The 12,873-nt window shown below is 38.7% G+C and overlaps 1 protein-coding gene across 1 annotated transcript in view; it reads right to left on the bottom strand.

Annotated features, from left to right (window-relative positions):
- The window catches only part of KCNH1 (potassium voltage-gated channel subfamily H member 1), a gene marked incomplete at its 3' end in the record, with an annotated part of 228,925 nt that overhangs the window by 83,387 nt on the left and 132,665 nt on the right, over positions 1-12,873 (bottom strand). The window contains exons 8-9 of the mRNA XM_081942243.1: positions 11,581-11,780; positions 10,309-10,561 (exon numbers count right to left, since the gene is read on the bottom strand). Coding sequence (XP_081798369.1) covers positions 10,309-10,561; positions 11,581-11,780 — 453 coding nt within the window. The remainder of the gene's footprint in view (positions 1-10,308; positions 10,562-11,580; positions 11,781-12,873) is intronic.

The following is a 12,873-nucleotide window of genomic DNA, read 5'->3' as shown; positions in this document are numbered from 1 at the left end:
TCGGGATACCCCCTAGGTCAGTGAATGGCGCTCTGCCCTGCTGGAGAGGGGATTTGCTGGGCGGCTGCTCGTGAGCATGGTTACCTCATGGCTGCTTCGCCCCTGAGGCTGTGCCCGGCTCTTCGGGAGCCAATTCACAAGGGAGCAGCCGCCCAGCAGCCCCAAAACAATAAGCCCTTCCTGATAATAAGCCCAAGGCCATATTTCGTGGGGCAAAAGAAAATAAGCTGTCGTATTTTCGGGGAAACACGGTACCAAACACTTCTCCTGAGAAAGACATCTTGGAAGATTGAACCCAGCTGGAGGACATGGTGCTGAGCAGTGGTGGGATTCAAAGATTTTTACTACCAGTTCTGTGGGCGTGGTGTGGCTTGGTGGCTGTGGCATGGTTTGGTGGGCGTGGCAGGGGAAGGATACTGCAAAATCCCCATTCCCTCTTGATCAGCTGGGACTCAGGAGGCAGAGAATAGATATGGGCGGGGCCAGTCAGAGGTGGCATTAACCAGTTCTCCAAACTACTCAAAATTTCTGCTATCGGTTCTCCAGAACTGGTCAGAACCTACTGAATACCACCTATGGTGCTGAGGAGATCCAGGTGTCAAGCCTTATTGAATAATACAATGTATATCAAGATATTTATACTTAACTCACTCTTCAGTATAATAATTTTGACAAAGGTGTCTATGGATATATGACAAACATTATAAATACTATCTAACAGCTTGATTTCTTTTCTTTTACTGGGCTTCACAGCACAGAAGGCAAAATAAATAAGTGTCATCTGAGATTCTTGCCTCAGTCATATTCTCTTCAGCCATATTTTGGTTTTATTTTAAGATCAACTGTTTAAAGCATGTCTTTTAAGTTCTTACATTCACATCTATTTTTTTCCTTTTTTTCATATGAAGACATTCTGAATGTTAGAATGTATCTTAGTAAAAAGATCCAGAGGATAAAAGGATCTTGCCCCCAGAATCTGAAAGAACATTTATTTTGTCAAATGTCGGTTGTGTAAATATATGGAAGCAAAATACAGACTAATACTACAATTGAGCCCAAAATTTTTGTCACTAAGTGAGACATTTATTAAGTGATTTTTCCCCATGTTATGACCTTTCTTGCCACAGTTGTTAAGTGAATCCCTGCAGTTGTTAAGTGAATAATATGGTTATTAAGTGAATATGACTTCCCCATTGACTTTGCTTATCAGAAAGTTACAAAGGTGATCACATGACCCCAGGATATTGCAAGCGTCATAAATATGAGTCAGTTGCCAAGCGTCCAAATTTTAATCATGTAACTATGGGGATGCCACAATGGTAGTCAGTGTGAAAAATAGTCATTATAACTTCAAATGATCACTAAATGAACTATTGTAAGTCAAGGATTACCTGTAGATAGATATGTTCCCCAGATCCGAAACAAAACAAAATCTTAACTCTTTTAATATTTATTTATTTAATTTCTTGGCTTTTATTACTTTTTATAAATAGCTCAAGGCAGCAACACACACAATATTCTTACTGACTCCACAACACCCACCCTGTGAGGTGAGGTGGGACGAGAGAGAGAGAGAGAATGATGGCCCAAAGTCATCGAACTGATTTTCATAGCTAAGGCAGGATTGAGCTTATGGTCTCCCACTTTCTAATCTGGTACCTTAATCACTCAACCAAACTGGCTTTCTTTTTTGGGAATCAGTTTAGATTAATAAGAAATTAGGTTTAACTGAAAATGTTCAAAATAATTGCAACTGTGGAAAGGGTTTTTATTAGTTTTTTTTAATAAGAGGTTTCTATGGTTCTTTGCTGTGTCACTTTCATATTGCACTCAAACTTGATATAGTAGTGCATGCACTATTTTCTTTTTTTTTTCATTTATTTGTGCATGCACTATTTTCTATGGTAGCGCAGACCCACATTATTTGGTTGGTAGCTACATGGACCCAGTTTGCCTACATGAACACCAAAGTAGCCGAGTGTTTGAGGATAGAGAAGAGTAGCTAGATTTATCTGGAGCACTTATGGGTTGAAGGTTCAAGTACGAAATGTCTAAATGGGGCTACAGCTATGCCTATGAGGTTAGGAATAGTTATTCATCTGGGTTTAATTCTGGATTAACGAAACTTGAAGAAATCACAAGCAGAAATCATATTAAAACTGAACAGCACTTTCCTAGACCTACATTGAGGTCCTTTCCTTTTTCTAATGGAAAATACCAAATCTGACCTCTTTTTTAATCCTACACAAATAGATGGTATTTTCAGAGGGAGAGCTCTTTTGTTTTCTAATGGAAAACACCAAATTTGAGTTTATTTTTTTTTAATCCTACACAAATGATGTTTTCAAAGGGAGAGCTCTTACTGTTATCACTCAAAATATATTATGCAACTATTCCATTTCTCTCTCTGTTAAAAGATATTTTATGGAAAAAGACAGAAACACAAAAGAGTTAAAGATACAAAAAGGAGAGAACCATCTTGAACATCCCTGCTCCAAATTCCATGATCAAAGCAAGATGAATAAAAAGCCTCTGGAAACACCTAGAAAGTGAAGATTGGGGGGGGGGGATCCTTTTTAGAAATATGAACTTTGAAGCATCCTATAGCTTTATAATTACACTAGTCCAGATATTGTCTTAATTTAAAATTGAAATGAGAACTAGTTGACACCAGGGGTGGTATACACTTACCTTCCCTACACATGTGTGTGCTCACTTCACTCGCACACTCCACCTCTGTGCATACACATAGCCTTCCATGCATGCGCTTTTGGGAAAAGAATGTCCTAAATGGGATGTCATAGAGTCAGGGAGAGTGGGCGGAGCCAACAGCAATTTCAGCTACTGTTTTGGATGAACCAGTCTGAACCAGTAGAATACCACCTCTGATTGACACCAATTTTCTCCATATTTACAAACCCCAAGAAAAGAAAGATGTCTTCTCATGTTGGACAATGTGTTTTTGCCAGGAAAGGGAAAATCAAAAAGGCAATTGTAAGTCTAATGGTTCAGGATGCCAGCTCTTCTCTTTGAAATCAAATCAGAGCAGCCAGCCTTATTGCTAGATACAGTGAGCTGGTTGCCTTTAGTCTCCAGATGCTAAGTAAAGATTGGATTATTAGACCTACAATTTGTTGATCACGCTAAAATACTGTGAGCTGTAAATATATATTTTTATGCGGGGATTTCCTGCAAATTTTTTCCAGTTAAAAATGGTGGAAGGGTATATTTTACATGGATTAGGATAATAGCCTATGTTATGAAGCTAGTATGGATTAATGTGCATTATTCAATTGAAATTACCGTATTTTTCAGAGTATAAGACGCACCTTTTTCCTTCAAAAAAGAGGCTGAAAATCTGGATGCATCTTATACACTGAATACACCATTTTTTGCTTCCCAAAATCCCGCCCCTTCACCAAAATGGCTGTGCCTAGCTTTTAGAAGGCTTTCAGAGAACTCCTGAGGGCTTGGGAGAGCAGAAATGAGCAAAAACCGGCCCATTTTGCCCCTCCCCCAGTCCCCAGCAGCACTTAAAGCTTCCTAAAGGCTATCCATGCCCTTTAAAAAAAACTGGCCTGTATTCATGAAAAATGGGCCATTTTTTTGCTCATTTCCCCCCACTCCTACCCCCCAGGAGCACTCTACAAGCCTCATAAGGGCTATTCATGCCCTTTTTTTGAAAAAAAAACAGGCCCATTTTCATGAAAAATGGCCCATTTTTGGGAGGTTTGCAGAGTGCAAAAACTTTTTTTTTTAAATTTTCCTCTTCAAAACCTTGCTGCGTGTTATACTCCGGTGCGTCTTATACTCCGAAAAATACTGTACTGAGTTGGACTCAGTGCTCAGATTCAATGCTAGTTTACAGTATACTGTCTACTTATATGGTTAGTGGGCTTACTTCTAGAAAAGTATGCCTGTGGTTGGAGCAATTGTCTGCTCTCAAGAAAGAATGGCAGAATTCCAATACGTTGTTAACTCCCTGTAACTGGCCATGCACTACTCATTTCATGATACAATAAAAACATCAGTCAATATTTTACTATGCATTTATACAATATATAACTGAAAAGTAACATTCCGGTGGATTCAATATTCCCCATGGTCTGTTTTCCCCAACCTTCCAGATATGTGAGCTTCAACTTTCAGGATACCCAGCTAGGATTTCCATTTAATTAGTCATTTGCTCTTGATTTGACAAAATTCCAAGTGCTGTTTGTAGATTTGCAGAGTAAGATCCCTGGCTTTTCTGGGCAAAATTGAGATATTTTTATGTTTCTCTATAAATCTATTCCTCTGGGATACAACTAGCATCTCTGGCACCTCTATATAAATGAGGTAAAGCAATAAAGCAAAGCCATTTCAGATAAACATTACAAGAACAACTCTATCTAAACACGTTAAGATGGCAATTAGATAAAATTAAAGCAGCAGGATTTTCCTTCCCTGAAGCCAATGGACCATTTAACACCCTCCTCATACAGAACAAAAGATACACAAAGTTCTCCATAGGAATAACATTATTTTCTTTCAATTCTTCCTCGGGGATTATGGTTATGTAAATAATAACTTACTCTGGAGATCTGAGGACACAAAAGCCATGTTTGCCTTCAGTGCAAAGTATTATCTTATTCAGAGTAAATAAATGAAACCACCCATCCCCTGGTGATGGTAAACAAATTAAAACATTCAGATTTGCGTCAGAAAAGTAGGCTTTTTATACTTGCTGATGCCACTGTCATATAACCACCCTTTTATTCATAATGTTTTATATTAAGAGGCATTTCCCAATCTGGCACAACTGGTTCATCTCACTCTAGCCAAATTTCAGGATAGCAGGTGAAAAGCAGGGCCTTGGCTGCTCTGATAAACCAATTTCAGAAATTATACATAAGAAAAAAAAAGAATCCTATCTCCTTTGGCCTCGAAGGGGAGAGGGAGGGAGGGAGGGAGGGAGGGAGGGAGAGAGGGAGAGAGGGAGAGAGAGAGAGAGAGAGAGAGAGAGAGAGAGAGAGATTGATTCATGAAGTTCCTGAAGAGAATGTGGAGTAGTGGAAGGAAGATGAGATCACACAAAGCCAGCAATCCTCCGAATCTAATCCAGGCTGTAATAATAGGCACATATATCTGGGACTAAGCCTTACTGAAGTTCATGGGATTTAATTCTGAATATTCCTACAACTGGGCTTTTATCCTCTTTCCCCCGGTTACTTCTTCCAGGCTTATCTCATGTTATTTAAAAGCTGTTTGATGTTGAAAGAAGCTTTCAGGGGACAGTACGTGAAAGACAGGATGAAACTTCTTCTATGAACTTCCTTGATTTATCTTAGGATCAAAGCCAATGTTTATTAAAATAAATGTCACACTGTCCAGGATAGCGTCAGTGTAAAAACAGACCAGCAGAAGCTAATTTTCTAATAATGGAGAGTTATCATTGTTACATTATTTAAAGTATTATTCTAGTTTTAAACAGAGTAACAGAAATCCTGTTTATATGAGAACTATTGATTAATAGCCTCCCTGCAAAAAAAAAGGAAGAAAAAAATGAATCTTCTATGGATATTTGCTGATATTTGACATTAGTACCTTAAAAAGTAGCATTTCACCTTTTCTTCGTACAAATTCTATCCACATTTCCTTCAGTCTCAGGATGTCTCCCACTAGCAGGTTCAATATCATTAACAAAAAGTCTCCCCAAAACCCCAGTATCTTAAGTGGTGCTTCCTGGCCAACTCTATATTCTTACACTGTTTATATAAAGAAGAGGGAGTCAAACTATTCTCCAAGGCACCTGAGGGTAGAACAAGAAGCAATGGGTGGAAACTAATCAAGGAGAGAAGCAACTTAGAACTGAGGAGAAATTTCCTGAAAGGGAGAACAATTAATCAGTGGAACAACTTGCCTCCAGAAGTTGTAAATACTCCAACATTGGAAGTTTTTAAGAAGATGTTGGAAAACCATTTGTCTGAAGTGGTGTAGGGTTTCCTGCCTAAGGAGGGGGTTGGAGTAGAAGACCTTCAAGGTCCCTGCCAACACTGTTATTCTATTCTATTCCATTCTATTCTATTCTATATACAGAAGGAGTAAAAGTCCTTTAATTTAAAAGCCACTAATAAGTTCATTCACAATTTTAAAAAAATGAACATGAAATATGCAAGTCAAAGTACCATGGGCTACCTAATTCAGCTCTTGGGTGGGTTTGGGTTTTCTTTTTGGGGTCCTTCTGTTACAGGGAACTGTGTGTTTTAATTAGTGCTAGAAACAGACTCAAATTACTGCTGGCTCTTGTCTAAGAGAAAATTTTCATGTTTTTTCTTCTGTCCCAGTAGCTCTTGGTACATCTTGACATCTGTTTAGCACTCAGGTTTTTTCCCAGGCAAGTCTACATGACTGCGCAGATGGGTTGTAACACAAGCAACTTAATAACTACTTCAATAGCTTTGAAGGCTATTAACTCATAGCAGTCAGTAACCTACCAAAATTCATTACAAAATTCCAGCAAGCATTTAAAACCACAGCAGCTTGAGAGTGCAGAGACTCAAGAATTCAGCTTTTAGCAAATTTAGTTATATGATTCTATGTGAAGGTGGGTAGCAAGATATTAGAGGTAGTCCTCATTTAATGATTGCCTTGTTTAGCAGCTATTTGCAGTTATGGTGGTAATGGGAAAGTAAATTTGTGACCAATACTCACATATGCGACCTTCCCAGGTCTGTAAAGCAAAGGAAAGCAGAAGTAAGATTGTAAGCACAGCTGTGGTTTCCTAAAGCTTATCCATACTCTGTATCCCATATATTAATATGGGAACTCAAAATATGATTCAGGAAAGTCTGCCTGTTGGTCTGCCTCAGCATTCTTGCAATATGAGGCAGAGCTCATTCATCACATCAGCTCATGAATGCTGTGAATGAAAACTAGAGAGAGGTCACTTGCTGCTTCAGATCTTATCTCCCCACATGCTGAGCTTCCAATCATCATCTGGTTTCAACATGGTGCCGTGGCTGGGAAGAGGGCAGAGGTAACTTTTTGATAGATGACCTACCATCCTACTTCAGGCTCCTTGATAACCTCAAGCCACCGCCTAGTGCAGATGTCCAGAAGGAAGGAGTGTGTATATCTCAGCTGAAAGCAACTAACAGAAGCTAGGAGAGTCCACTCCTACTGTGTCATCCAGCTCAGTCACCACAAATGGGCCGCATATTAGAAGGGTTCTTTCAGGAGAAAATGGTTTAGAAAAACCCCTGGCCTCAGTACCTGCTATGATACGAAGGTTGCATATGAGTAGGTGTTCATCAGAAATTATTAAACTGACACTTTTGAGCCAAAGTTAGAAGGAAGTGGGACTGTGCACAATGGTTCATAAAAGCCAATCAGTTCTTTAGTTTTATTTTAACTTAATATCATTTTTGTTAGGAGTTATATCTACACATCCTCCTTGCAACAGGGAAGAGAACTGCATTTTAATTATTCTAGCTGTACTATCTGTGTAAATATATATCTTTAAGACACAAAGGACAGTTCACCTCACATGTATAATGCTACTGCAGCCAACTTTATATTGAAAGTAGGAAGCTGTGCCTCCTAGAACAATATTTCATTTGATTAGGTTATTCTTCTTGGCTAACAGAATACATTTTGTTCCCTTGTATAATAAACTTACTATAAATCAAGTTCATCCAAAGGCCAAGGGAAAATATGCTTTCAATTCACAGGTTTATAGGTGAAACAGAAGATAAGTTACCAATCCCGGCTCCCCAAAAGCCTCATAACTCTCCTCTATCATTGAGGTGGACCAAGAGAAGGTGCAAAACTTTCTGTGATATCAAAAACCAAAAGAGGAACACATACACACCCAATTACAAGCCCAACAAACAACCCAATCGCCATGGCCAACTCGCTGCAGGATAACTTGCCACAGGACAAAAATCACATAATGTAGAAGAAATTGTGAAATAAAATCATTAAAGGAAGGATGCAAAAGGAGGGACAAAATGAAACGTGAATGACAAAAAATTAAAATAATTTTTAATTATTTTAAATAATTAAATAAAGTTGTTGAATTATCCTACAACGTGTTTTCCCGTGGCGAATTGGGCACAGCCAATTGGCTATGGTGAATTGGCAGCAGTGAGTTGGCTGTAAGTTGGTTGTGGCAAGTTGTCCCATTCTGACCCAAAATGTCAAACAGATCGGAGGTGGGTTCCTATGGGTTCGGCCACAGTTCGGCCGAGTAGGTAGTAACTCAGCCTGCCATACCCCTGAACCAGTTCTATCAGTGCCGCCATCTTGTTTTTTATCATCTTTTTACTACTGCACATGCATGTGTAGCATGCATCAAGCGTGTATGGCATGTATGAAGCACACGTAGGATGCATCAAGCACATCCCTGAGCAAACCGGCAGTAGCAGAAGCTGGAACCCACCCCTGAAGCAGATATATACCAGTAACTCAAAGGAATCCTTATAATATAATAATATTATAAAATCCTTATAATAAAATCAACAGCCAGGGATTATTGGCTCCAGAAAACTGCATGGCAGACAAGGCATCCCTGAATCACCTACGCTGGAGTGCAAGCAATTCTACCAAGTAATGTTGTTTGCTTATATTCAGAAGCATGGGGAAATGTAGCAAATGTTTTCAATTTAGACATTACTCTCTTCCTATTAGCATTATGAGTGTGGAATCCTTGGAGCTCTCTGAGCTTGGTTGTTTTCTTGCAGATATTCATTACCTAACTAAGTAATGGAACATCTGCAAGAAGACAACCAAACTTAGAGAGTTCAATCCACAGTTCAACCCCGAGCTTCAAATATTCTATTAGCATTATGATTGTATCAAAATGCAAACATCCTGACTGAGGCTCTGTACATGGGTATGTTGTGTTCGTGCATGGGTTGTAGGTCAGGATCTTGTCAGGCAATTGTTTAACAGAGATTGTAAGTTTACAGATGGCTGTACAGGTCAAACTATTGACTTTGAAGAACTATGTAAGTGGAGCTGAGAAACTAACAGAGGTTGGGGAGGTGTGTCATGTCTTGCCAGCTTTTGTTAGTGCCTTCAGTCAATGGATGGACTTGTGTGCACTAGACTAAAACAAGACCAAAACCATGCCAGAAGATATCACAATGAAAAATAAATACATTTTAGCTATGGGAGTAGTAACAATAAAGAGAAAGCTCAATACAAGTAGTCCTCGACTTACAAAAGTTCACTTAGTGACCATTAAAAAAATGACTTATGACCCTTGCAGTATCCCCGTGGTCATATGATTTACATTCAGATGCTTGACAACTGACTCACATTTATGACGGTTACAGTGTCCCAGAGTCAGGTGACCATCTTATCCCATCTTCTGCAAGCAAAGTCAAGGAGGAGTCCAGATTCACTTAACAACCGGGTTACTAATTTAACAGCTGCTGTGATTCACTTAACAAATGTGGCAAGAAAAGTCACAACATAGGGCAAAACTCACTTAATTTCTCACTTAGCAACATAAATTTTGGGCTCAACCTGTGGACTACCTATAATAAAATTAGCATCAAAACAATAAATGTCCAAAAACATTACTACAGTTTTCAAAAGAGCTGAGAAAACTAAAAAGCCAAAAGAGAAGGTAGCATAGGTGCCAGGTATTTTTTTCTACAGAGGAATTTCATAAATAGAGTACCCCCATTAAAAAAGATAAATCTGTCCATTAGTTTTCCACGATTCCTTTATCATTTACTAGCTGATAACCCAGTGTTGCCTGGGTATTTATTTATAGGGGAAAAATGTCCAGACCAAATGTAGTTTCTAATGTTGGATTTTCCCCCTTAGCAGAAGGAGCCTCCTTGTGGAGTACTGTGAACCTGTTACCATGGCAACTCCACTGCACTGTATAATAGAAGCCATTTTATGGCAGTACTGTAGAATCCATTTTAAGGCACAACAGGCTGTATCTTAACAGAACGCATACCCTGTGGGGTTTTGGGGGTGTCTTACCCCTACAATATTTTTTTCCAGAGAGTAAGTCAAATTTGATTGAAATTCCTTGAGGCATTCCAGACTTATGCTGAAACATACACACACACAACCATTTATACAGATTGATAGATTAAACAAATGTTGCTGTTTGAAAGAGCGTGGAAGGATCATCTGGCCAAATCTAACAAGCAGGCATTTTGTCTTGTACTTCAGTTCCAATATTAATTATTGCTGTATAGTCAATGTACATGTTGCTAACATATTGTGAACCTTCCACCAATACAAATTACTGTTTGTATCTCAACACAGATATACTCACAGATAGAATGTAGTAGAACTTACCCAAAATTGCAACAACTTCATCATCTTGGATCACCTCCAAGGATCCTGAAACCACAAAGCACAGATTGTCCACGCTCTCACCCGCATGGTAAATGAGATCTCCTGGAGCACAATGCACAGTCTGAAATTCCATTGCAAGAGCTCGCAGGCACCCATCACTAGCCAGTCTGAATGCTGGGTGCTCTTTAAAAACTTTTCGATTCAGATGTACACAGATATCTGCTCTCATGTCCTTAGGACAGATCTGTAAAACCTAGGACAACAGGACCAAAAATAAGTGTGTACAAGCCTTAAAGAATGTGTTAAAGCCCTGTGTGAGATTTATCCTTATATTAATTAATCCTTCGTGTATTTGCCAGCGAATTTATTCTTTCTTTATATTTTCAATTAGTTCTAGCTAGAACTGGAAGCTTATTCTCTTCTGTTAATCACAGTAAATGTTGACAAAGGATTGTCAAAGGATTTAGAGGCAAGTTAAAGAAACAAAGCCTGTTTTCAATTGGGTTTTCCCACATTTTGCTTAACAATAAATTAAATTAAATAAGTATAATAAAATAGCAAAAATGTGGTAAAACTCTTAATCTGTTTCGTATGACCGATAAGCTTGTTGCTATATACTGTAACTGATCATCACAGTTTCTTTCAACTGATATTTTGAACCAGTTAACTATTATATTTGAAAAATTAATTCATAACCATAAAAAGGTCAGACTTAATCTTATTTTATTTTTATTTAGATAAAATAAAACCTCAGGGGTTTAGAGACTCAAGGGATATATGAAATTTGAACAGATTTGCTCAGATAAGTATGTAACATAACCACTAGAACGAACTGCAGCGTACAAAACATGCTTGTTATTCATTTTGTGACATTTTTCAATTTTTGTATGTATGCAAAATTGGCAGAGCATGCTTGAGAATTTGCAGATCTATATTTATCAACCAATTGTTCTACTTATTGATTTCCTGCAAAACAAGGACTCAGGGAGGCAGTAAATATACAGGATATTAAGAAATAGCAGTGAAAAGCTAAGTAATGCTAGATTTTTCAAGGGACCTCACCAGTGGTAAAATTCAAAAAAAATTGCTACCAGTTCTGTGGGTGTGGCTTGGTGGGCGTGGCAGGGGAAGGATGCTGCAAAATCTCCATTCCCACCCCACTCTGGGGCCAGCCAGAGGTGGTACTTGCAGGTTCTCTGAACTAATCGAATTTTCTGCTACCAGTTCTCCAGAACCTGTCAGAACCTGCTGAATTTTACCCCTGGACCTCACCTTTTCAGTATCAATGCCCCTGGACATTGACCAAGTAGAAACAATGTAGTCCATCACACGTTCACTCAAGCCTTTGGGCACTTGGTAGAGCTTCAGGAAGTCCCGGACACTGTTTAGCATTTCATGATATCGGTTTGTGTTAGCATACATTTGCTGAAAGATAGTTGTCACATTCCCAAAAATGGTTGCATATAACAGAGCTGCAAATAGAAGAAGGTGGGGAAGGGGGAACAAAATGAAGGTGGGCCTTCTCTGAAAGAGGCAGATGGTTTGGCAACTACAGCAGTTCATTGCAGTATTTGTGGGAGAAAATAGCATCAATTCCAACAATTGCAGTAATAATTATCTTAATTGTTGCAACCCTAAGCACTGGTGCCATTTATTGCCTATTGGTCCAAGCCTTGAGAGATGCCCTTTCAAAATTGCATGTATTACATAAAAGACGGATGCCTCGTCTTGATACAAATTCTCTTGTTTCATTTAAGAGTGCCATTTTCAATTTGTTTTATGTTAAATGACTTTACTGAGTAACTTCACAGCTGTGCAATTAGGGGAACATTTTCTAACCCTGGAGGCTGCTCAATCAATTCATGTCACCTTAAATCACTACATCCCAGTCAGTAAACTGTACATAGGCACAGCCACTCTCAATGCTATAAATAGAATGCATATATTTATTAACTTTTGTAAGCTTACCTTTCCCAAACAGAAGTTCATGGAGCCTTACAAAAGTTAAAAATGCCTTGTACAAAAAATGGACAGACAGAAATTCAACAAAAGCCAACTCAACAAAAGCCCTTTAGCAGCTTGAGCATGAAAGCTCTCTGATTTTTTCCACTTGGCAGATCAGATTATTTTCAATAAAAGTCAAATAAATGTGCTTAAAGAGTGTGTTACAGTTGAGAAGCCACAACAGGAGAAGCTGAGACTCGGGAAGATGTCAGATCCAGAAACAAGCCTCCATATTCAAAAACAATGTCCAATTCTTTCATGCAAGAGATGCAATTCCACCTAAAAAAGGAATCTCAAGGAAGTATTGCTGGGGAAAACTCTGCGAAAGATTTTGAAATCTTTCTGCCAGCGCTGGTACAGTTTAAAGCTCTCATGAAACCATTATGCCAAGTTGCTCTATCTAACCCAGATAGGATGTACCGAGAAGACTATTGGGGATGGGTGGGGACTGGTAGGCAAACTTAAAATTCTGAAAGCAGGTCTTGAATGCTTTCACAAAATGATTGCTCAGAAGTCTGCCAATTTACAAAATGGCCACCACAAGATAGATAGTAATCACAA

The sequence above is a fragment of the Natrix helvetica genome, assembly GCF_964273705.1.
Source record: "Natrix helvetica genome assembly, chromosome: 2".
Taxonomy (NCBI): domain Eukaryota; kingdom Metazoa; phylum Chordata; class Lepidosauria; order Squamata; family Natricidae; genus Natrix; species Natrix helvetica.
Note: the sequence above shows the minus strand (reverse complement) of the source record. Positions and strands in the feature narration are given on the sequence as shown.